The sequence below is a fragment of the Pagrus major genome, chromosome 6 (assembly GCF_040436345.1).
Source record: "Pagrus major chromosome 6, Pma_NU_1.0".
NCBI lineage: Eukaryota > Metazoa > Chordata > Actinopteri > Spariformes > Sparidae > Pagrus > Pagrus major.
Window position 1 is genome coordinate 18,006,508 of NC_133220.1, and position 21,964 is coordinate 18,028,471.

Sequence of the window (21,964 nt, forward strand, 5' to 3'; positions counted from 1 at the left end):
ATTACAAGGAGGGATTTTATCCGTGTCTGCAAACATTCTGTCAGTGTTAAGTGACAGACATACTGCGGCTTCTGTTTTTAGTTCCGTCTTATCAAGTTCAAGTGACTAAGGAAAGTGGATACCATATGATGCATAGCTTAAAAGCCCTGTAATACAACTTAAAGATAAAACTAACTTTGCTTAACTTAAAGGGAAACAAAACGGATCATCAAGAGTGACAAATGTTAACCTTAAAAATATTCTGTATCTCAAACCAGATGTAATCAAACCACCATGTATAGTTCAGAGACGAGTCAACACACCAGGACATTTCTTTTCAAGCATGCATTTATTTTCTACTCTTGTCTTTTTTTTCTTCTTTTACATAAAATATACATGGAAATGAGAACACTGGTTTACCAGTAAAACATAATTACATGAAATCCCCCCACAGCAGAAAGTGTTGTCACATTTCATCAGGTTTAGTTGGACTTGAGAGTTGATGTGTTTTTTGTGTCATCGAATGCTGTACAGTGAGTCACAGTTCATTCACACTCGCTCGCTCACTCACTCATAGGCTCTTGCACGCACACAGCCACACAAAAGCTGCACAAGATCATCTCCACAGCAATTGCATTTTCTTTACATTTACATATTAACAGGTGGGACAGAATTCCTCAGTGTGTTTGGTCCAGAGTCCGTTCTTCAAATCCATAAATCCATTTGGCAGAAGTCCAAAACTTTTTCTTTTTTTTTTAAATTCTGGAAGCAAGTAAGAAAAATGTCCACTGATTTGAGGATGTCATTGTGATTAGGACACAGAAGACACTTCTGTCTTGCTGGTAGAGACTGAGGACTCATCCTCCACCATGCCGCCCATTCCAATAGTGCTCAGCATGCAGTTACGGAACTGAAAGAGAAGCAAAGATAGCAGAGTCAGAAACAATGGGTTCAGCTTTGAAGAAAGCAGAAATTGGAAACACTAGAAACTAACTAACCTGTTTGTTGAACAGCACATAGATGACAGGGTTGTACAGAGCTGAGCTCTTTGCAAAGAAGGCAGGGATGGCTGCTGTCAGGGCGGTGAAGGAGGCTCCCTTGTTCATGAAGATCCAGCCGGCAAATGAGGCATATGGGACCCAAGCTAACAGGAAGCCAAAGACCATCAGGACGCACATGCGTGTCACTTCCCTCTCAGCCTTCTGGGTGGACTCTGACTCCTGCTGCTGGGCTGCGGCCTAAAGAGTTTGATAAAATAAAAGATAATCAGCCTCCTGCAATGTGTTTTAGAAACACTGGACGAAAAACATGCCTAAAAACTTCACTTACAGCTTTGACTGTCAGCACAAGGCTTCCATAGGTGAAGAAAATGAGGAAGACAGGGATGAAGAAGTGGACGACAAACATGTACATGACGTATGATTCATTGTTGAAGCCTGGAGCCAGAGTGTAGTAGTCTGGTCCACATGAGCACTGCATGCCCTCAGGAAGGTACCTGTGTGAGGTTTAAGAAGAGCAAATCAGGTGTTTATTCTACAGCATCTAAAAGCATCTGATTTGTGTGTTTGAATGGTTTACAAGTCAATGAATCTTAGAAATTCAAGACTTAAAAGAATGTGTGAATTACCTGGACCAGCCGAAAAGAGGGGGAGCAGCACAAGCCATAGCCATGATCCAGGTGAAAGCGACTCCAGCTCCAGCATGAGTTCCACTGAACTTGAAGCTTCCCATGGGTTTGCAGACGACAATGTATCTCTCAACAGCCAGGACGACCAGAGACCAGAGAGCAACTTCACCTGCAGGAGAAAGGGAAGAGAAGTTAGCAATTCATGTGTGCTGTGTCATGTCTTCCTCCAAAGAATTTCCTGCTTCTTCTTTACTGACCTCCGAGTGTGGCCATGAATCCCTCAATAGCGCAGAAAGTGGCTCCGAGGATGAAGTAGCCGCTCATAGCAGATGTGATGGTGATGGTGAATCCGAAGGCGCACATGATCAGTCCAGCCACAGCCAGGTTGACCAGGATGTAGTTGAGAGGTTGCCGGAGCTTCTTGTTCTGAGCTGTTACCAACAATGTCAGACCGTTGATGGGAGTTCCAGTGCAGATCAGGAAGAACATGTAGAAAGCCAGAAGCTTGAAAAAGATGGGATCCGCCAAGTAATACTGCGGGTATTCAAAAGGACTTCTAACAATCCCAGTCCTGTTGGACATGGGGATGTAGAAGTTCTTGCCCTCAGTGCCATTGGGCTCGATTCCTCCTTCCCAAACCATCTTGAGTCGCTTACTTTGCCGGAGCTTCGATCGACAGGCAGTGACAACTGTGTGTGAAGTCACTCAGTGCCCAGTAGACATCTCATGCTGTCCCAGGTGCTGTTTTATACCTTCCTGACGTTATCCGCAAATTGGCAAAGTTAGATTACAAGGGGATTGTGAGAAAGGGGACAGCTCAAGTCAAATTGATAATTGACTTTAAGAAAGCCGGTGGTGATGCCGGTTGGTGGTGGTGATGGTAATGGGGGGGGGGGGGGGTTCTGGTAAGCACCAGACAAAGTCTGTCATCTGTCTTCCTGTGTCTGTTTCTTCATTGAAAAATAATCTCTTCACCTATGTGTTATGTTAAGTAAGCTAAGGAAGAATAAGGACAAAATGTTGCTTTACATTATATACCACTTTAATATATATAAATGACCTTTTCCTTATCTGTTTATAGGGTGGCTGAATCTCATGGTGATGGAAAAAAAATGTTTCATGTGCATGATCGTGCACACAGATGACAGGTGCTTTAATCTCCATCCAGCTCTTTGCTCAGCAGACACACTCACCCTACTGAGGGGCATCTAGCTGCTTTTGCGACTCTACAGCAACTCCTTTAAAGTCTTTATTGTTCGAGGATGGAAGTGAATATTGGATGTAGGACCGGAGATCAGGACAGTCAGATGAGACATCACGACACAGGCTGGGAAACAGGGTAAGGAATTCTGATTATTAGATGGAAATTAACTGGACAAAGTTGCCTCTCTGAGTGTTCGCGTGTGTGTCTGTTTGTTGGGCAACACACGTTTCAGTAGCTGACGAGTCAATAACTCAATTCAGTTTCATGTTACGCCACAACTGTAATGCTGACGTGGTGACAAATGCAGTTCAGCTCCTTTGTAAAGCAAACATCCCTGCAAACAGGGTGCACTGTGCCATGGGTAGATTATTTATTACAGCCCAGTCACTCGTTTATAATCAAACCTCTCATCGTGGATCACTCTGTTGGTGGTTATGGCGAGCAGATCGAACAACAGGTGAAATCGAACAAGTTTATTATGAAATGTAGCGGATGTCCGAGTTTTATTTTGTAATATCGTTTTCTGTCACACGGGGGCGAGCGGAGACTGAGAGGAGGCTGCTGCACAGTTCAACACAAGGCATGAGATGTACTCAGCGGTGATAAGTAACTAAGTGCATTTAATTATGTAGCTTACTGTTCTTGTACTTGTGTTTCCATTTTATTAGGCTATAACTAAAATTCTGTGGCACAGCATTTATTTGACAGCTGAAGTCACTATTTACTTTCAAGATTGAAACTACATTTTCCATTAAAAACATGTGAAGCTTCTAAATTAACAATCCAGTGTTAAGAGTAAACCAGTAGCTCCCTGAGAAGCGGACACCAGTCATTTGGTCTTCGAGTCCAGATTGAGAATCAATTATAAGAAATAAATAAGCTATTATAAAGTTATTTGTTTTTGTTTTATGACATGTATTTGACTGAATAATAGTGATTATAATACTAATTCAATAATTGTCATACTTTTTGAACATGTCAGATCAATTGGCCACTAATGTAGCCTAATTATCACTTTGTCTTTTTCTCTTTATAAATCTTTATTCTTTATTTTATGACTTGACATGACTTGGGACTACCTTGAGACTTGGACCAAAAGTCTTGAGTGGTTGGTTCTGTCTGGTGGTTCCCTCTTTTTTTTTTTTTTTTGCTTGTGTTTTATTTAAAATAAAGTATTGTTTTTGTTCGAAAGAGGTTAAAGAATCGAATGTTTGACGAAAAGCAAATATTAGAGAAAAGTACAGAAATATATGAAAACAGATTTATTTATCAGAACTTTATTATTCTATTCTATTTTATTTTATTTTGTGAGCCTGACCTTAGGTTTGGGAATCACTGGACTCAACTACCTGACTGTAATTAGGGCGGCTGTATCTCAGGAGGTAGAGAGGGTCGTCAGAAGGTCGTTGGTTCAAATCCCCTGCTCCCCCAGCTGCTTGTTAAAGTATCCTTGAGCAAGATACTGAACCCCAAATTGCTCCTAATGAGCAGTGTGTGAATGTGAAAAATGTTGGAAAGCGCTTTGATTGGAAAAGCGCAATAGAAATGCAAGTCCAATTACCATTTCCTCTTACTGTAGCCTAATTAAAACGGCTAAAATGAGCTCCACCTTGAGCGACTACAGCAGTAAAACTCTGCTTACACACTGATGCATCAGAATGAACAATCTTGTAATGTCATATATAATAATACATCAGTCACAGCAGATTGACTACTTGTACTTTTGATATGTTTTGTACATCCCATATGATTATAAATGCACTTCTTCTACCTGTAACAGCATTTTTATTAAATTGTTGTGTTAGATATAGAAGACATAGAATAGCTCATTATAGTTGTCACAGAGCACTATCATTGTGATGCAGGTTTACATCAGTGGTAAGATTCAGATCCCTTATTTAGGTTAATGTTGGATTATGTCATGTAGAATGGCATTCAGGATAAATTATTCATTCAGGGGTATTCAACTAAAATTCAAATAGGTCCAGTTAGAGAAAATTTCCTCAAGCAAAGTCCAGAACATCATAATGTCTAACTTGCGTTATGATTTAGTGTGATATTGAGGTAGCCTAGTAGTTGCATCAACGTCTGCATGTAATCAACAACTGACTGTCAAATCAAATAAAGAAAGAACAATTCAAAAACATTTTGACAATATTCATTGTCACTTAACATTTAATTATACAGATATATAATAGGCCTACTGTAGATATGTATTATTTTCTTCTCTCTTTAAGGAAAAGAAGGGCTGCATTTAAAAATAAAACAGTGACAATAAATAAATAGCTTTTTAAAAACTGTGCATCTTAAAATAAAGTACTTAGCCTAATTTTTGGAAAAATAAAATAAAGTGTAGCAGCAGCTTGAGTTTCCCTGTTTCGTTGTTAATGTTTCACATCTTAACAGTCTCAACCAAGTTTACAAGAGATAGATCTCAACACACACGTGCAGGTGCTCATTGGTGAGCCTGGAACGATATTTAGTTTTAAAAATGTTCATTGTGGAGAATGAATGAGTCTGTCCAGTCTGGGTTGAAAGCCCTGTTGTCGCTGTCCACTTTCCGCCGCATGTGGTTATTTTTCTCTGTTGTCTCCGGCTCACTCGTCTGTCTGTCTTCTCTCCCTGTATCGCTCTGTCACTCGCTTCTCACCTCTTTCATCTGTCTGTATTCAGAGTCGCAATGTTTATCGCCTGGAATGCACAGATTTGATTGGCTGAGTAGCATCACGTGGGATGGCTTAACTCGCATGCAATTGGTCAGTGGATTTCCTCTGCTAAACCAGTACCGTAAAGTCTAAAAAAAGCTGCGCCGGTCAAAATAGAAGCGCCCGTCAAAATTTAAAATACTTAAATAATTTATTGACAATAGGTCCAGGTCCGTATAGGACGGCGTCTGGGTCCGGACTCGGTCACTGTTAGTGACATATGATTTAGGGGAACATAAGCCAGAAAAATGGTCGCAAAATATAAAAATTACAGCGCTCACAGTGGCCCTGTTTGTTAACTATATGGGCCAGTATTACCGTATTTCTGGTGAATGTGTATTGTTGTAATTATTATTATCAGATTGAAATAGGATATAGAAAACAGGATACTGGATATAACTGTGTATTATATTTTATACACCAACTGTGTTTTGTCACATAATTTTAGGAGAGTAAAAGGTCACAACAGACACACTCGAGTAACGAACAAGTAGTTCACATTTGACCTGAGTAAATCCCAGTAGTGCTGTAACCATACTATACAGTTAGTGTATGAGCTTTGTGCAAGTGTAATTATACCTTATAGGCTATAACAGCAGAGTAAACAGCACACACTGTCATTCAGAAACTAAAACTGTGTTTCAGTTTGTCCTCAAAAAATGTCCTGATTTTGATGATTTTGTCTGTTCATCTGAGTCACAGTGTTCGTGATTGATCCTCTGCTTTGAATGGGTGGTTAACCTGAGGATTAAGCAGGAGGAGCAGCAGGAGTCCCACAATCCCTCCCAGCCTTGCAAGGGTCAATTCAGGTCTCACCAGCGTATTACTTAGGTCTACTGAAGAGTGGCACACACAGGCTACCTGGTAATTCCCAGTTTACTAAAGTATAACCATTGAAATCAGGCCACGCTTTAACACAGAATAAGAAAGAAAGAGGAATCTCCAAAAATGCCTTTATTCCTTGGATACAATGAAGACATATGTCTGACTTCACGCAAAGGAGATGGTGATCATCTTCCAGCAGAAAACACCACAGATCACACCAGTGAACATCCAGGGTTTGGACATAGAGATGGTGGCAAAATACAAATACCTGTGTGTTCACCTAAACAATAAACTGGACTGGACTGACAACACAGATGCCCTGTACATGAAGGGCCAAAGTCGCCTCCATCTGCTGAGGAGACAGGTCCTCTGGGGTGCAGAGGACATTACTACAAACATTTTATGACACTGTGGTGGCATCAGTGATCCTTTATGCAGTGGTCTGCTGGGGAGGTAGCAGCACGGACAGGGACAGAAAGAGACTGAACAAACTGGTTAGGAGGGCCAGCTCTGTCCTGGACTGTCCACTGGACTCCATAGAGGTGGTGGGTGAGAGGAGGAAGTTAGCCGAGCTGTCAATCATGGACAACACCTCTCCCCCCCCTGCACCAGACTGTGGAAGCCTTGAGCAGCTCTTTCAGCAGCAGACTCTTACACCCACCTCACTGTGTAAGAAGGAGTGCTACCGCAGATCATTTATTCCCACAGCCATCAGACTGTTTAACTCAAGCACTACATGAACAGTCACTTTCCACCCACTTGTTTGCTTTTGTAAATATCTTGTGTTTTTCTATTTATTTTCTATTTAATATTTAATATTTCTATGCATATTTTTCTGATTCTACTTGTACTGTTGCACCTTGAGCTGTTGTAACATGTGAATTTCCCCGTTGTGGGATAAATAAAGACAATCTTAATCTTAATCTCTTATCTCTTCCAAACATTAACAGCATCAGACAATATGCACGCTTAGCAACTAAATAGTTGTGGATTGGTGTTCATGTAATTAATTCACGTAATTAAAAAAGCCAGACAGTGCTGGCAGGTTCCAGCTTTTAAAGAGCCGCCTGTTTGTTTTGTCAATAGCACTTAGATAACAGGATAATACAGAGCTCTTTGCATTGCTGCTGTTAAGACATTGAAGGCAGCTCCCTTGTTCTCAATGATCCAACCTGTGGAAGAGGACTTACAAAGTCCAGACAACAAGAAAGGGACAGTAAAGAGGCACAAGTATGATGCGCCTCTCTCAGCCTCATGAGTGTCTTTCATTATGTCAATAAGAATTTTAATATAATGTTCAAGATGTTGTCGGCAGCCTAAGCAGCCCGGTCGCCAGGATAAAATGTTGGCACTTAACGTTTCTGCAAAACCACTGATATGTTCATATTCGTAGGCTACACACCATATTGACATTTTTTACAATTTGTGTTCATATGTGATGTTTAGGACCTGGATTTCCAGTTTACAGGGCTGCCAAGCTCACTCAAAATTGAGTGTTCAACCACAAAAAGACACAAAACAACCACAAAGAGAAAAAAAAAAACAATGACAAGATACCAAAACAACCACAAAGAGACACAAAACAACCACAGAGAGACAAAAAAACAATGACAAGATACCAAAACAACCACAAAGAGACACAAAACAACCACAAAGAGACAAAAAAACAATGACAAGATACCAAAACAACCACAAAGAGACACAAAACAACCACAAAGAGACAAAAAAACAACGACAAGATACCAAAACAACCACAAGAACACAAAAAAACACAAAAAGACACACAAAAAAACCCACAAGGAAACACAAAACAACTACTAAACACAGAGAAAGAGATACAAAGCAATCACAAACCAGTTCAATAAGGTTACATCATTAATCAGTCAAAGGCATTTGGTGCCTAAACCTAACCAATGCATAAGCACAGCACAGGTTTTGCAGAAACGTACATTGTTTCTGTTGATTGGACCTCATTTAACCCCACAATGATGTACAGTGTCTTAATTCACTTAATCTACTGAGGTGCAAAGTTTTGTTTCACAAATTAATTATAAAAAATCTAACGATAATTAAAGCTCTGACCGTCAGCACAATGCCCCCTAATTGAGATACTTTTTTTGTTTATTAGTTGTTTAAAGGACCCTCAAGAAGGCACCATTGTGCAAATATCATTAAAAATTTCATCATCTTGCAATAATAAAATAGTTCACAGGCAAAAATTTACTGTATATTAAAAAGATATTTTTTAAAAAGCCTTTGTGGTCCTGTCCTGTCACAGTTAAAAGCAATGAACTAGAAAACAGAAAGAAATAGAGCTTATCTTCCTCCAAGACCCTCCAAAGTTCAAATCCTCACAGCAAAGGAAGACAACATCTGAGGATTATTAGATTATCTGTAACAGGCCAAGTTTTATACAGATCTCAGATATGTGGTGATATCCTCCTTTCCCCTCTGTCTAGAGACATTCTGTTCCCTGATGATTATACACCTTAAAAAAGATGTAAGGCCATTTTTTCAGAATAGCATAAAATAGCTAAAATAAAATATTTCAAGTAAAAAATTTAAAGACCATACTATTATTATATATATTATAGTTATTATAATTATATAGACATTATTAAGAGTTTTTTTCTGCAATCAAATATTGATTTTTTTTATTTTTGGATGGCCCTCCTGACATAAGCCCACTGTACCAGATGGCTAGTCCGTCACCGCCATCTATCCAAGATGAGAATCCTTGTTAGTGCTGGCTGCTGAGAGACGCGGGACATTGTTGTCTGCAAACCTATGAGAAGCAACAGGTTGTCTTCACCGGGATTATGGCTCTAGTTTATGTTGCCATCATATTTTTGGTTCATCCAAGTATAATAAACGTGTGCTGAATTACGAGTTTAAACTCATGATCATTTATTTACGCACCCATTTATCACAAGCAGATTTCAAAAGGCTTTACAGAGACTGGAAACCAAAGCAAGTGACAATTCAGTAAGCGCCAACGTGCAGTCAGAGGCAGGAGAGTGAAGATGTTTATGTTGAATTTATAATCTTGTAACTGAAATCAACCAGTTTGACTCAGCTGAGGCAGTCATAGCGAGAAGTAATATCTTAAAAAGCACAAATTGGAAAGTCCCAAAAGTCACAGACTAATGTTTAAAAAATAAATAATTGTCTTATAATTGTCTATTTCATTTTATATATAAATGAGGCTTGTACAATCATGAGTAGCAGTGGTGATAGCAGTACTTGCAGCATTTACCAATGTTTTTATTGTGTGTATTTACAGTTCAAGTTAAAGCCATATACAGAGGTTTAAAAGAGAAGCATAATCATGTATATGACATCTTTCTTTGTACTTTACCTCCATGTGTGGTTGTTAATCCCTGGATCGAACAGGCAGTTGAGTCGGTGTGTTGAAGATGTTGAATCCACAGCAGCTCAACCTGGTCCAACCACAAGTCGACAAGGCCATTGATGGGAGTTCCGGCTCAGATCAAGACAAATATGAATGAATTTGCTGTGAATTACCAGAATAAACTGTGGCTCGTCAGAAACACTGTCCTGTTGATGTGAGATGATATGTGTCATGATTCGATTGTAAATTCTGCGTAGTTCTATATCACTCAGTCATAGCATGTGTCTGTGTCTGTGTCTTTCTGTCTCTCTTGGCCTTTAATTAAGCTGGCTGACTTTAAGCTCCTTTGGAGTATCTTAAGGACACTCAAAACACAGAAACATAGCTGACTACATAACGAGCAAAACTACCTTATGGAAGCATGAACTACGTTAAACAAGCAAAAATTACTTAAAATGAGCAGAAACCTACATGTAAAACTAGATGTAAACAGAGCATCACAAGCAGCTTTTCTTTGCATAGAATTCAGAATGTTTTTTTGTTTCTTTCTAGTTTATGGCACATATACAATTGCAATTACTGTTCTGTAGTCAACAATCAACTTTTTTGCAGAATGTGCTCTCTTCAAATAAACAGAAGACATTTTATGTCATATGTTCTTGGCCACTTATAGTGTCGCTCTGGCCCAACGAAGACAGAAATTAGACATCGTCTTTTCAACCTGTGACTGTAAGCTTTTTCCTGTCTTATCCGGGTCAGTTCGGGCAAAGAGACTGAAGCTAATCACATTAGGTCAATGACGGCTACAGTTCTTACATATGGATTTTGGTCTGGCCTGAAAAAACAAACAAATGCATAAAGATTAAACACACCAATCAAGGAAAGAAAGTAAGGAAAGTTCAGGGAGTTCTCATCCCCGGGTCGTCAAATACTAATGTTTTGTCACGTTTCCACAACGTACACTTGAATGTCTGAATGAGACACACCAGGCTTTACTAACTAATATTAGACGCTCATAACAAGAGTAGTATAAAGAAGATGTAAGCTGGCGGTTGGGGAACACAAGAGACAGCTGTTTGTGTTCCATGCGAAACTAAAAGTCAGCATGTATTTTTTTTGTCTCAAGACATGCATACGTCACATGAAAACACACAATGTCCTCAAAGAAGAGGTTAATAATGTACACTACACTATAAACTTATACAGTCAGTCCTTTTGATTCCAGCTTTGGTTGGCTTCTTTAGAAGAAGTTTACTAAAGGCCGAGATGATGTCCTAAAAACGTTTGACTGAACTTTATTACCAGTCCTTAATCAGGATTAAGAGAATTCATCCGGACCTGTAAATTGTAGCAAATGACTTTAGGCGATAGGCTCGCAAGTCCGTGTTAAGACTAATTACTGACCTCTTATAACCTATTTGCCACCTTATAGTCCTGTAATCCAATTGACAGATGGGTTAGTGGTGAGGTATAAAAATCACACCTCGCATCACTGACTCTCTGTCCATCAGCACTTTCAGGTTCTTCACTTTCAGAAGAAAATCAAAAGAACAACAGACCAGTCAAGATGGTTTGGGAAGGAGGAATCGAGCCCAATGGCACTGAGGGCAAGAACTTCTACATCCCCATGTCCAACAGGAGTGGGATTGTTAGAAGTCCTTTTGAATACCCGCAGTATTACATGGTGGATCCCATGATTTACAAGCTTCTGGCTTTCTACATGTTCTTCCTGATCTGCACTGGAACTCCCATCAACGGTCTGACATTGTTGGTAACAGCTCAGAACAAGAAGCTCCGGCAACCTCTCAACTACATCCTGGTCAACCTGGCTGTGGCTGGACTGATCATGTGCGCCTTCGGATTCACCATCACCTTCACATCTGCTATGAGCGGCTACTTCATCCTCGGAGCCACTTTCTGCGCTATTGAGGGATTCATGGCCACACTCGGAGGTCAGTAAAGAAGAAGCAGGAAATTCTTTGGAGGAAGACATGGCACAGCACACATGAATTGCTAACTTCTCTTCCCTTTCTCCTGCAGGTGAAGTTGCTCTCTGGTCTCTGGTCGTCCTGGCTGTTGAGAGATACATTGTCGTCTGCAAACCCATGGGAAGCTTCAAGTTCACTGGAACTCATGCTGGAGCTGGAGTCGCTTTCACCTGGATCATGGCTATGGCTTGTGCTGCTCCCCCTCTTGTTGGCTGGTCCAGGTAATTCACACATTCTTTTAAGTCTTGAATTTCTAAGATTCATTGACTTGTAAACCATTCAAACACACAAATCAGATGCTTTTAGATGCTGTAGAATAAACACCTGATTTGCTCTTCTTAAACCTCACACAGGTACCTTCCTGAGGGCATGCAGTGCTCCTGTGGACCAGACTACTACACTCTGGCTCCAGGCTTCAACAATGAATCATACGTCATATACATGTTTGTCGTCCACTTCTTCATCCCTGTCTTCCTCATTTTCTTCACCTATGGAAGCCTTGTGCTGACAGTCAAAGCTGTAAGTGAAGTTTTTAGGCATGTTTTTCATCCAGTGTTTCTAAAACACATTGTGAGAGGCTGATTATCTTTTATTTTATCAAACTCTTTAGGCCGCAGCTCAGCAGCAGGAGTCAGAGTCCACCCAGAAGGCTGAGAGGGAAGTGACACGTATGTGCGTCCTGATGGTCTTGGGCTTCCTGGTAGCTTGGGTCCCATATGCCTCATTTGCTGGCTGGATCTTCATGAACAAGGGAGCCTCCTTCACCGCCCTGACAGCAGCCATCCCTGCCTTCTTTGCAAAGAGCTCAGCTCTGTACAACCCTGTCATCTATGTGCTGTTCAACAAACAGGTTAGTTTATATGAAAATGATCTCACCTAAAATTATGACGGTTTAAACCCACCATGATGTGTACTAATATGCTCATTTTGTTCTCTTTTTCAGTTCCGTAACTGCATGCTGAGCACTATTGGAATGGGCGGCATGGTGGAGGATGAGTCCTCAGTCTCTACCAGCAAGACAGAAGTGTCTTCTGTCTCTTAAACATAGAGACATTTTCTTATACCTGGACATTTTCCTTTCTACTGTCTATTGGATCTGGAATAATCCTCAATGTGGACTGAGTGAAGTTCAGGGACGTGAACGGCTCCTGGAGCAAACTCATGAACTGCATTTTCTCATCTTTTATTTAAAGGATGTTGGGAAGTGTTTGTCTTGTTGATGTGAATTCAAAATCAATGCACATAATGATAAGATTTGTGAACGTATGTGGATGCTCACTTTGTCTCCCCCTGCTGTCGGAGGCACAGTGCTCTTTAAACATTTCAACTAATTGGCATCATTGAATCTACATGACATCCTTTAAAAAGCATTTGGCTTGATGCTATTACATCAGTGGGAACACATTTTGTACTGTATTTTCAAAGTGAGCAACTGCATACACTGAAAAACTCTATTTTTGTCATTTGCTGAGTTGGTCATCATGAATTGTAAACATTGTATATATATATGAAAAATTAGCATAGAAAAAATAAATGCATGCATAAAAATGTGTTGCTATATTGAGTTTATTTCAAACAATAGACAATAGAAACTTGCTGCCAGTACAAGAAAGTTGCAACCTAAATGCAGGTAATTCATTAGACATATTGAACTCTTTAATTGATCAAGATTTAAATGGGTTTAATGGACCACACAGAAGCTTGACTTTATCTAAACTGACATTTAAACTAAACATTTCCATGTCTAAGTCTTAGCTTGCTTCTACATGCTGCCTGTATAGGGCATCAGTCCCTACAGCAGGCACATTGCCATCATGTCATCAGGGTTAACTGATCATGGCGGTGACTAAGACAGAAAGGAATGTCCCAGAACTAGATCCAATTAGGAAAATAGCAGGGTTAAGAACACCAGAGTGCTGCAACTGTTGTGTGCTTCACGTATATTGGCACAATAAATGTGTTGAATGCAGAAACTTCATTCCGAAACAGATAAAAATTAGACCAAAGACCAAATGAGCTGACATGGTTGTGGTTGGAATTGAATTTGGGACAATTTGTACATTGGAATTAATATGAAATAGGATGTGACAGGATAGGGAGAAGTCAATGATGCTCAGAAAAACATGAACAAGAAAGAAAAGTGTGGTAGTCAAGGAGGTGACAGCACTTGTTTGCTGTGTTTGTGTGAGCCTTTAACATCGGACATGAGCAGCAATTTTAATTGAGTTAAAACTTGAGATTTTGTTTGAGATACAAGTGTACTGGACTTCCTATTTGTGTAGGAAGTCCAGTACAGAATCATTTAACTTTATTTTTCACACCGAAAACACTTTCCATTTATTCATAATATCAAAGTTAAACCAAACAAAACTGTAGGAAAGGTATTAAGTTATAAGTCAATAGTTTTTTGAGGGACCCCTACAAATCAAGCATGTGCCATTCAGTACTTAAAGGGCAGGACATAAAAACACTTACCAGTACAAACCAAAACATCTACAATATCAATATGGACATGACAACATAGGCGTGTCAGAAAATGTGAGAGTTATGGAGGGGACAGAACTTGCTTCTTGGTTGTTTTTGTTTATTTTTACTTAAACTCACACTTAAAATGAAGAGGTATAAAGTATATACAGTATATTTTAACAAAAATTATACCAATATTAATACTAATTAGGCATGAAGAACACAAAACATAATGTAGCAATCTGGCATGGAACAACAGAAGTGAACTTGTATAAGTAGTGAAGGCTAACTCAGGAATGAGGTGCAGGTGGGGAGGCTCAGGTGGCTGCATGGCTGATGAGAAATAGGAAGGGTGGGGCAGGCAGGCGATAAGGAAAGGAGGGAAAGTCTGAGGACATCTAGTGGACAGATCGCAGGTCTGGAGAGAAACAGAAATAAATTCAACACTTTAATTTTATGCCCCCATTTTTCACAAGTAGAAGGGAAATCTATAAAACCTTTTCTGTGCACACAAAAGCTTTATCACTGTCAGATTTGTGGCATATCAAGATGCTGATTAATCAGTATTATTATTGCACAGGTCTAAAAAGTGCAGTTTTATCACACAACACAGTGCCAGAGGTGTTGCAAGTATTGACTGAACGTGCTAACTGACAGCAGGAATGTCCACCAGAGCTGCTGTATTTTAGTTGACTTGCTTAGTTGTGCACTATTAAATGAATCTAATGTGAATGTATACATAACTCATTTTGGTCTGCACTAACTGGGATATTTTCATACTCATATTTATTATTTATTAATAACAATACACTGCCCACACTGTTCTAATTACACTGTTTATATTTGTACATGTTATGTATATACAATTCTATTTCTTACCTTTTTATTTTATTTATTTTTTACTATTATTATTGCTTATTGTTATATTGAACTGTTCTTTGGCTGCTGTGACCCACAAATTTCTCAGTTTGCGTACTTATAAAGGAATTCTGATTCTGATTCTGAACCCCCTGCTTCACCGCTCCCCCGCACCAGTAGGGAGAGCTGAGGTCCAGTAGGTGAACCTATCCGCCCCCCTCCCCCTTCTTCCACAGCCTCTGTATATGACACTCTCTCAGCAGCAGCAGACGCACCTTTACAAAACAGAGGGCGCCCAGCCGCCCACTCCCCACACGCCAACATGTCATAGTTGACTTGACGTGTAAATGAGCAATACAAAAACCGGATGAAATGAATGCAAACAGTTTTAAGGCAGCCGGTACTGGTCGGCACCGGGGTCGATCCGCCGAGATGACGAGATAAGCCCAGAGGTGGCTGCTACAGAGCCGGTTACTGTGGGCGACTGTCCGCTCTGTATTTTTTTTTTTTTTTTTTTTTGAGGGATCTCAATGCCGCCCCTCCACAAATGCCGCCCTGGGCGACTGCCCATATGAGAAACCGCCCCTGGGTTATACCATGGCCCGAACACCACCATGGTTCTCTCTGTTCACAACACTGACATTAGAAAACTCCTCACTGACACAACGCCATACACAGTCTGCCATCTGCATGGTACAGTGAAAACTGGGATTCATCTGTAAAGTGAGCATTCGCCCAGTTCTCACAAAGAGCTGCAGTCAGGTCAAGACCTTTTTGAGGACGATGAGCACACAGTAGAGTTTCCCTGAGACACTTTCTGACAGTTTTTGTGGAAATTCTTTGGTTGTGGAAACCAACTGTTGCATCAGCTGTCCAGGCGGCTGGCCTCAGACAATCTTGCAGGTGAAGAAGCCAAATGTGAAGGTCCTGGGCTGGTCTGCGGTTGTGGGGCCAGTTGCAATTCCTACCAAAAATGACATTGGAGACAACTTATGTTAGTGAAATCAACATTCAGTTAACAGGCAACAGCTCTGGTGGAAATTCCTGCAGTCAGCATGCTAACTACATGTGACTGCTATGTGTATTGATTTTGAGCATTGTTGTGTGATAAAACTGCATGTTTCAGATTGACCTTTTATTGTGAGCAGCTCAAGACACAACTTTGCACTAATCATGCTGTTTAGTCAGGATCTTGATATGCCACATCTGTCAGGTGGATGGATTAACTTGGCACAAGTCGATGCTCACATGGATTTAAACAAATCTGTGCTCAATATTAGAGATAAAGCCTTTTGTGTGCACAGAAAAAGTGTCAGATCTTTTAATTCAATTCATTAAAAATGAGAGCAAAAACAAAAGTGTTGCATTTGTTTTGTCTTTGTTGAGTATGTGGGCAGGGATACGTGAGCAGGGGCTGGGGACAGGGACAGGGCTGGAGATGATTGACTGGTAGAAGAAGAAAACCTTTAATCTTATCCCTGTCCTAATCCCAGGCAAGGCCACAGTAACAACAAAAGCCTTGTGCTGTCTGTCGACCATACTTAGTCTGTACTAAAGTATAAGTATCCAGGATCCACTTTCCATAACTCTTGGCAGAAAAAAAGAGGATATCAGCAAAAGCCTAGAGCGAGCAGCCAAGTGTATGCAGGGAGGGGTATGATAAGTATATAACTGTATGTAAAATGTATTTTCCTTAGTCATCTATTTAAATAATAAAAGTATGTTGCCCACTAGCAAATACAAATCAATGCTCCATGCAAGTCTGTATGGATAAGTTTCATCAAAAGACCAATGTTATGATTGGACTGTGTGGTGGCCTGTTTGTGGTGTGCTTCTGTGCTTTGTGTTTCAGTGGTGCTTGGTGAGGCTCTCTAGAGTTTATGTACATGGAAAGCTTTCTTTTGGTGACTCGCCAGCGCTTTAATCCTGCCTTCCTCCTCTTCCAGTGTGACCAGACCATTCCTGTGGACCAGCTCCTCTACCACTCGCTACACAGCCTCGCGCACCTCTGCCAACCCCTCACAACCCCGACTGTCTGAGCCAGCCTCCTGCTTAACCCTAAGTCTCCACCTGCACCACCCTGGGAACCACCAGCCTGCGCTCGAGCTCACCGTCTCTTCCTACCAGCAACATGTACCTTGTGATCAATAAATTCACCTTTCAAGTCACTACCTGTTTGGCGTCACTTTTGTTTCCACCTGTTCAAAACTACAATCATTACAACCAACACAGAATCAGTGAAATACTTGCAATTCTCAGTCATCAAGTAAAACCAAGGATGAAGTGAACCATTTGAATGTAAATAAAAATAAAACCGCAACCACCAAGACATCTTTTCATGCATGCATTTATTAACTTTTTCTACACTTCTTCGTTTTATAAAATATATACAGAATATTATGACAGAGGTCAACAAATATGCTAACCTCTCCACGTCATAAATATACACAGATGATTCTCACACACTCGCACATCCAAACATATCAACACCATGATAACAGGAAAAATCTTCAGGCTGTGTTTCATGGATGTTTTGCTTGATTCTCTTTCAGCTGTGGTTCATGCAATGTTGGAGTCCAGTTTTTATCACGAACCCACACGAACAAAAAGTGTGCCCAGGCATGTATTCTTATATTAATGTCCACTCGTTGCATTCTCTTATATCCATTTGCTTATTTCCATTTCAAGACAGCCAGATTCAGGAAGACATCAGGAAGGAGGATGTCCGCAGTTGTAAACTTATTAAGTTTAAGAGACAGAAGACACTTCTGTCTTGCTGGTTGATACTGAGGTCTCATCTTCAACCATGCCACCCATTCCAACTGTGGAGAGCATGCAGTTACGGAACTGAAAAGGAGAAAGCACACAGAGGTAAGATATCAAACAATGTTGTACATTTCTCACAAGAAGAAACCCTCATTTGGAGAAAATAATTATAGCTAAACATTAAATTATAATCAGATATTCAGGCTACACTCTCAGCTACTCTGAGCCATCGGTTTGGTAAAAGACAGCCTTTGTAAAGTGTTTATTACTTGTATGTAGCAGCTTCAGTAATTGTTGATAAATAATTTACTAATGCTTTAAAGAAAAAGTTATAATCCATTAGTAAGAGTAACTTTTGGTTTGCCAGGTTGTGGCTCATGTTCATCCTCCACCAGCAGGACACCTGATTTGTCTTTTCAGCGCATTAGTTCAGCTTGTTTGACCTCTGACCTCCTGGAAAAAGGGTTGCAGAGTGTCTAAAATTCATGTATGTACTATTTATAATTCTACCTGCAGACCTGGAATGTCTATAACTGTTGGTGACTCACTAACTTTTGCTGTCGTGAGAAACTCTTAACTGCAAACTTGATGTTAACTACCCTTTATTAAATATAAAAAATTTAAAAAAAAAACATTTTGGATGGATACCCAAAATTCAATAATTGTATTATAAGTTATCTATAAAGCATAAGAAAAACATTTATGAATCATTAATTTCAGCATATGAATGCCTTCAAAAACTAACCTGTTTGTTGAACAGCACATAGATAACAGGATTGAACAATGCTGAGCTCTTTGAGAAGAAGGCAGGGATGGCCATGGCTGTGGCTGAGAAAGCAGCTCCCTTGTTGAAGAAGATCCAGGCAGCAAAGCTGGCATATGGAGTCCAAGCCACCAAGAAGCCCAGGACCATCAGGACGCACATGCGTGTCACTTCCCTCTCAGCCTTCTGGGTGGACTCTGACTCCTGCTGCTGAGCTGCTGCCTGAAATGTGTTGAACACAAGGAGGTTAGTAAGACATACAGTCTCAGAACATTTATTTGAATTTCGAACTTATTTACTTGAACTATTTTGTCATTTATGCGAAATGATGCATTGATTAATTGAGAAGATTATTGGCAGATTAATAGATAATTAGATACAAACATATGTTGATCATCATAAAGAGTTGCTAATAGAATTTGGATTAACCTTTTTGACATTTAAGTAATATTGATAATGCACTTGTTGTGAAGCTGAATCAGTCTTACAACTAACATTAATATAACTATATTATAAAATAATGAGATTAATAAAATAGCCTTTTATAAAGACACATTACTGCACCAAAAAGGTGCAAAAGACAAGATTGAAATGATAAAGATGTAGGTATTAAATACAAAGCACAGGTGAGTTAAATGCGGCATGTTGAAGGGCAGGGTGACCAAAAAGACTTTGCCAACCACCGTATCAAGTACAGACCTACTTACAGTAAAGCACAGTTAAGATAATAAGACTTACAGCTTTGACTGTCAGCACAAGGCTTCCATAGGTGAAGAAGATGGTGAAGACTGGGAAGCAGAAGTGGCAGACGAACATGTACATGACATAGGACTCATTGTTGAAGCCTGGGGCCAGAGTGTAGTAGTCAGGTCCACATGAGCACTGCAGACCCTCAGGGATGTATCTGTGAGAGAATAGAGGGAATCACTCAATTTTGTACATTGAAGGAAACATTTAAGCATGCAAATCCACCCCACTACATGTGCTAGATGAACTTATGAGAAATTGTCATTTCCTGTCAAGGAATTAAGAATAAACGCTTCACTCTTACTGTAGTAAAAGCAACTTTCAGCAACACTGTTCTGTATGTCAGCATCCATTCTTTATGCAGTTTGACAGCAGATCATCAGAGGACTAATTTGTTTTTAAAAAAATTCTGTCTGCGTACATAGTGCTTATTACCTTTAAAACTTTAAAGACATTTGACTAGGTTTAATAATAACTTCATGCTTGTATCTGAGTAGCATTTTGCATCACTGGGGCAGTAATGATTAGCATTGAAGGAGGTCTCATCAAGGAAAAGAGAGAAAAACTGAAAGGTTTCTTGACTGGTCAGTTCTCATCATGTTTATCTATGCTTGCAAGAAGCTATTCATCATTACTGACTACCTTTAGTGTTAATCTTTGCCAGTGCAAAGCTTTCCTGAGACACTGTACAGGGTGACAACTACAAGCTTTGTTAATTTGACGTAACAAGATAATCAACCACTAATCGGGAGATAACAAGCTTTTTTGTCCCGAGATAACGAAGACCTTAACTTACGAACTTTCGAGTGCATCTTAAAACAACACTTAGATACTCTATTTACTTATCATTATCTACACCTCCAACATTTTTTGGCTGCTATAATTCTTCATCCTGCCCTTGCTGTCCTGATTTTTTTCTTATTTTAGTGTAGGCACAGATGTTTGATATTTGATTTACCTGGACCAGCCAGCCAGTGGAGGAGCAGCACAAGACATAGCCATGATCCAGGTGAAAAGGACTCCAACTCCGGCATGAGTTCCACTGAACTTGAAGCTTCCCATGGGTTTACAGACAACAATGTATCTCTCAACAGCCAGGACGACCAGTGACCAGAGAGCAACCTGACCTGGGAGAGAGGAAAGAAACAAAAAACATCCTGTTATAATTGAAGTTTTTCTTTAAATTTAAAATGCAATGTCAAAGAAGTTCTTATATCATACCTCCTAGTGTAGCCATGAATCCCTCAACGGCACAGCCTGTAGGTCCAAAAACAAAGTAGCCATTGATGGCAGTGATAAAGGTGATGGTAAAACCGAAGCAGACCATGATCAGTCCAGCCACAGCCAGGTTGACCAGGATGAAGTTGAGAGGTTGCCGGAGCTTCTTGTTCTGGGCCGTGACCACCAGTGTCAGGAAGTTGATGGGGAAGCCAGTGCAGATCAGGAAGAACATGTAGACAGCAAGCATTTTGAATAGAATTGGATCCCCCAGGTAGTACTGTGGATATTCAAAAGGGCTCCTGGCAAGCCCCGTCCTGTTGGACATTGGGATGTAAAAGTTCTTTCCCTCTGTGCCATTAGGCTCCATTCCTCCTTCCCAAGTCATTGTCACTACTAGTCTGTTGTCGTGTGGAGCTTCTTTGGCTAAAGCAGTATCAAGCCCCTCTGTAGCTGATGGGACGTCTAGGAGTTTGTTTTATACTGTTCAAAAGGGGATTACAGGAGGATTATAAATAAGTCTTTAATCCAATCATCTCAAATATATCTTAACACCGGATAATCGCCATTGAGGTGTAAAAAAGTTTTAGCAGCGCAGCTCTCTCCCTCTCTCTCTCTCTCTCTCTCTCTCTCTCTCTCTCTCTCTCTCTCTCTCTCTCTCTCTCTCTCTTTGCTCTTTTCCGGTCGCTCACTGAACTTGAGGGTGAAAACATTGAACCTATCTGAAGCATTTTTCTTTTTAATTGTTAAAGGTATAGATTGTAATTTCAACCACAACTGATTAACTCTTACACATTCAATGGTTCCTTTGAATTGCTTAGTAATAAATACACAAGTTAGTGGACTGGGATCCACTAATGTTTTGGATATATTCTGATGTTTAACAGCTTGTTTTTTTCTTTTGTTTTTTTGTTAAACAGTATTTTAGTTTATACATTTATTTCCTAACAAATAAAATCATTTGACTCACAAAAATTTAGGAAATCTTGTTTTAGTATTAAATTATTATTTTATGCATTTCTCTTTATTACTCATCATCCTCATCATTCATTGATCAATAGTATAACTGTAATCGAAGACAAAATATGAAACCTTTTTGTTCTTTTTGAATATTTGTTTGATTTTTATTTCTAAATTCAGGTAGAAATAATGTTAACTAGTGTAAAACATTATTTAGATTATATTATACTGTATATACAGTATATAGTATTCTAAAATTTGTCCGTCTTATCATCTCAACACAACATTTACAAGTGCTTATAACTCTAAATTTCCAGTTGGATGAAATTCCTCATCATATGACATATGCTATTTATTTGTTGTATTTGTTCAAAACAGATGACTCTGCAGTACAGTAAGTAATGCTCATGATCACTTTTTTGAAAAAAAAGCATTATTTTTTATGTAAGAAGAAATGGTGACATACTGGGTTAAAGTGTATGATATGGATAACAATTTGCATATGT

General features: G+C 39.7%; 3 protein-coding genes across 3 annotated transcripts; 1 reads left to right on the forward strand and 2 right to left on the reverse strand.

Annotated features, from left to right (window-relative positions):
- Nucleotides 1-790: 790 nt before the first annotated feature.
- LOC140997926 (green-sensitive opsin-like) lies at nucleotides 791-2,248 on the reverse strand. Its single transcript, XM_073468019.1, has 5 exons — nucleotides 1,864-2,248; nucleotides 1,607-1,775; nucleotides 1,309-1,474; nucleotides 978-1,217; nucleotides 791-889 (listed from the first exon to the last, which is right to left on the reverse strand). Exons 1-5 carry the CDS (start codon nucleotides 2,246-2,248, stop codon nucleotides 791-793), a joined length of 1,059 nt encoding a protein of 352 aa, XP_073324120.1.
- Nucleotides 2,249-11,259: 9,011 nt separating this feature from the next.
- On the forward strand, nucleotides 11,260-12,722 carry LOC140998847 (green-sensitive opsin-like). The gene is made up of 5 exons (XM_073469243.1): nucleotides 11,260-11,644; nucleotides 11,733-11,901; nucleotides 12,034-12,199; nucleotides 12,291-12,530; nucleotides 12,624-12,722. Exons 1-5 carry the CDS (start codon nucleotides 11,260-11,262, stop codon nucleotides 12,720-12,722), a joined length of 1,059 nt encoding a protein of 352 aa, XP_073325344.1.
- A 4,828-nt stretch (nucleotides 12,723-17,550) lies between these two features.
- On the reverse strand, nucleotides 17,551-20,886 carry LOC140998845 (green-sensitive opsin-like). The gene is made up of 5 exons (XM_073469242.1): nucleotides 20,502-20,886; nucleotides 20,239-20,407; nucleotides 19,272-19,437; nucleotides 18,516-18,755; nucleotides 17,551-17,851 (listed from the first exon to the last, which is right to left on the reverse strand). The coding sequence occupies exons 1-5, from the start codon at nucleotides 20,884-20,886 to the stop codon at nucleotides 17,753-17,755; spliced, it is 1,059 nt and encodes a 352-aa protein (XP_073325343.1). The 3' UTR covers nucleotides 17,551-17,752.
- Nucleotides 20,887-21,964: the final 1,078 nt, after the last annotated feature.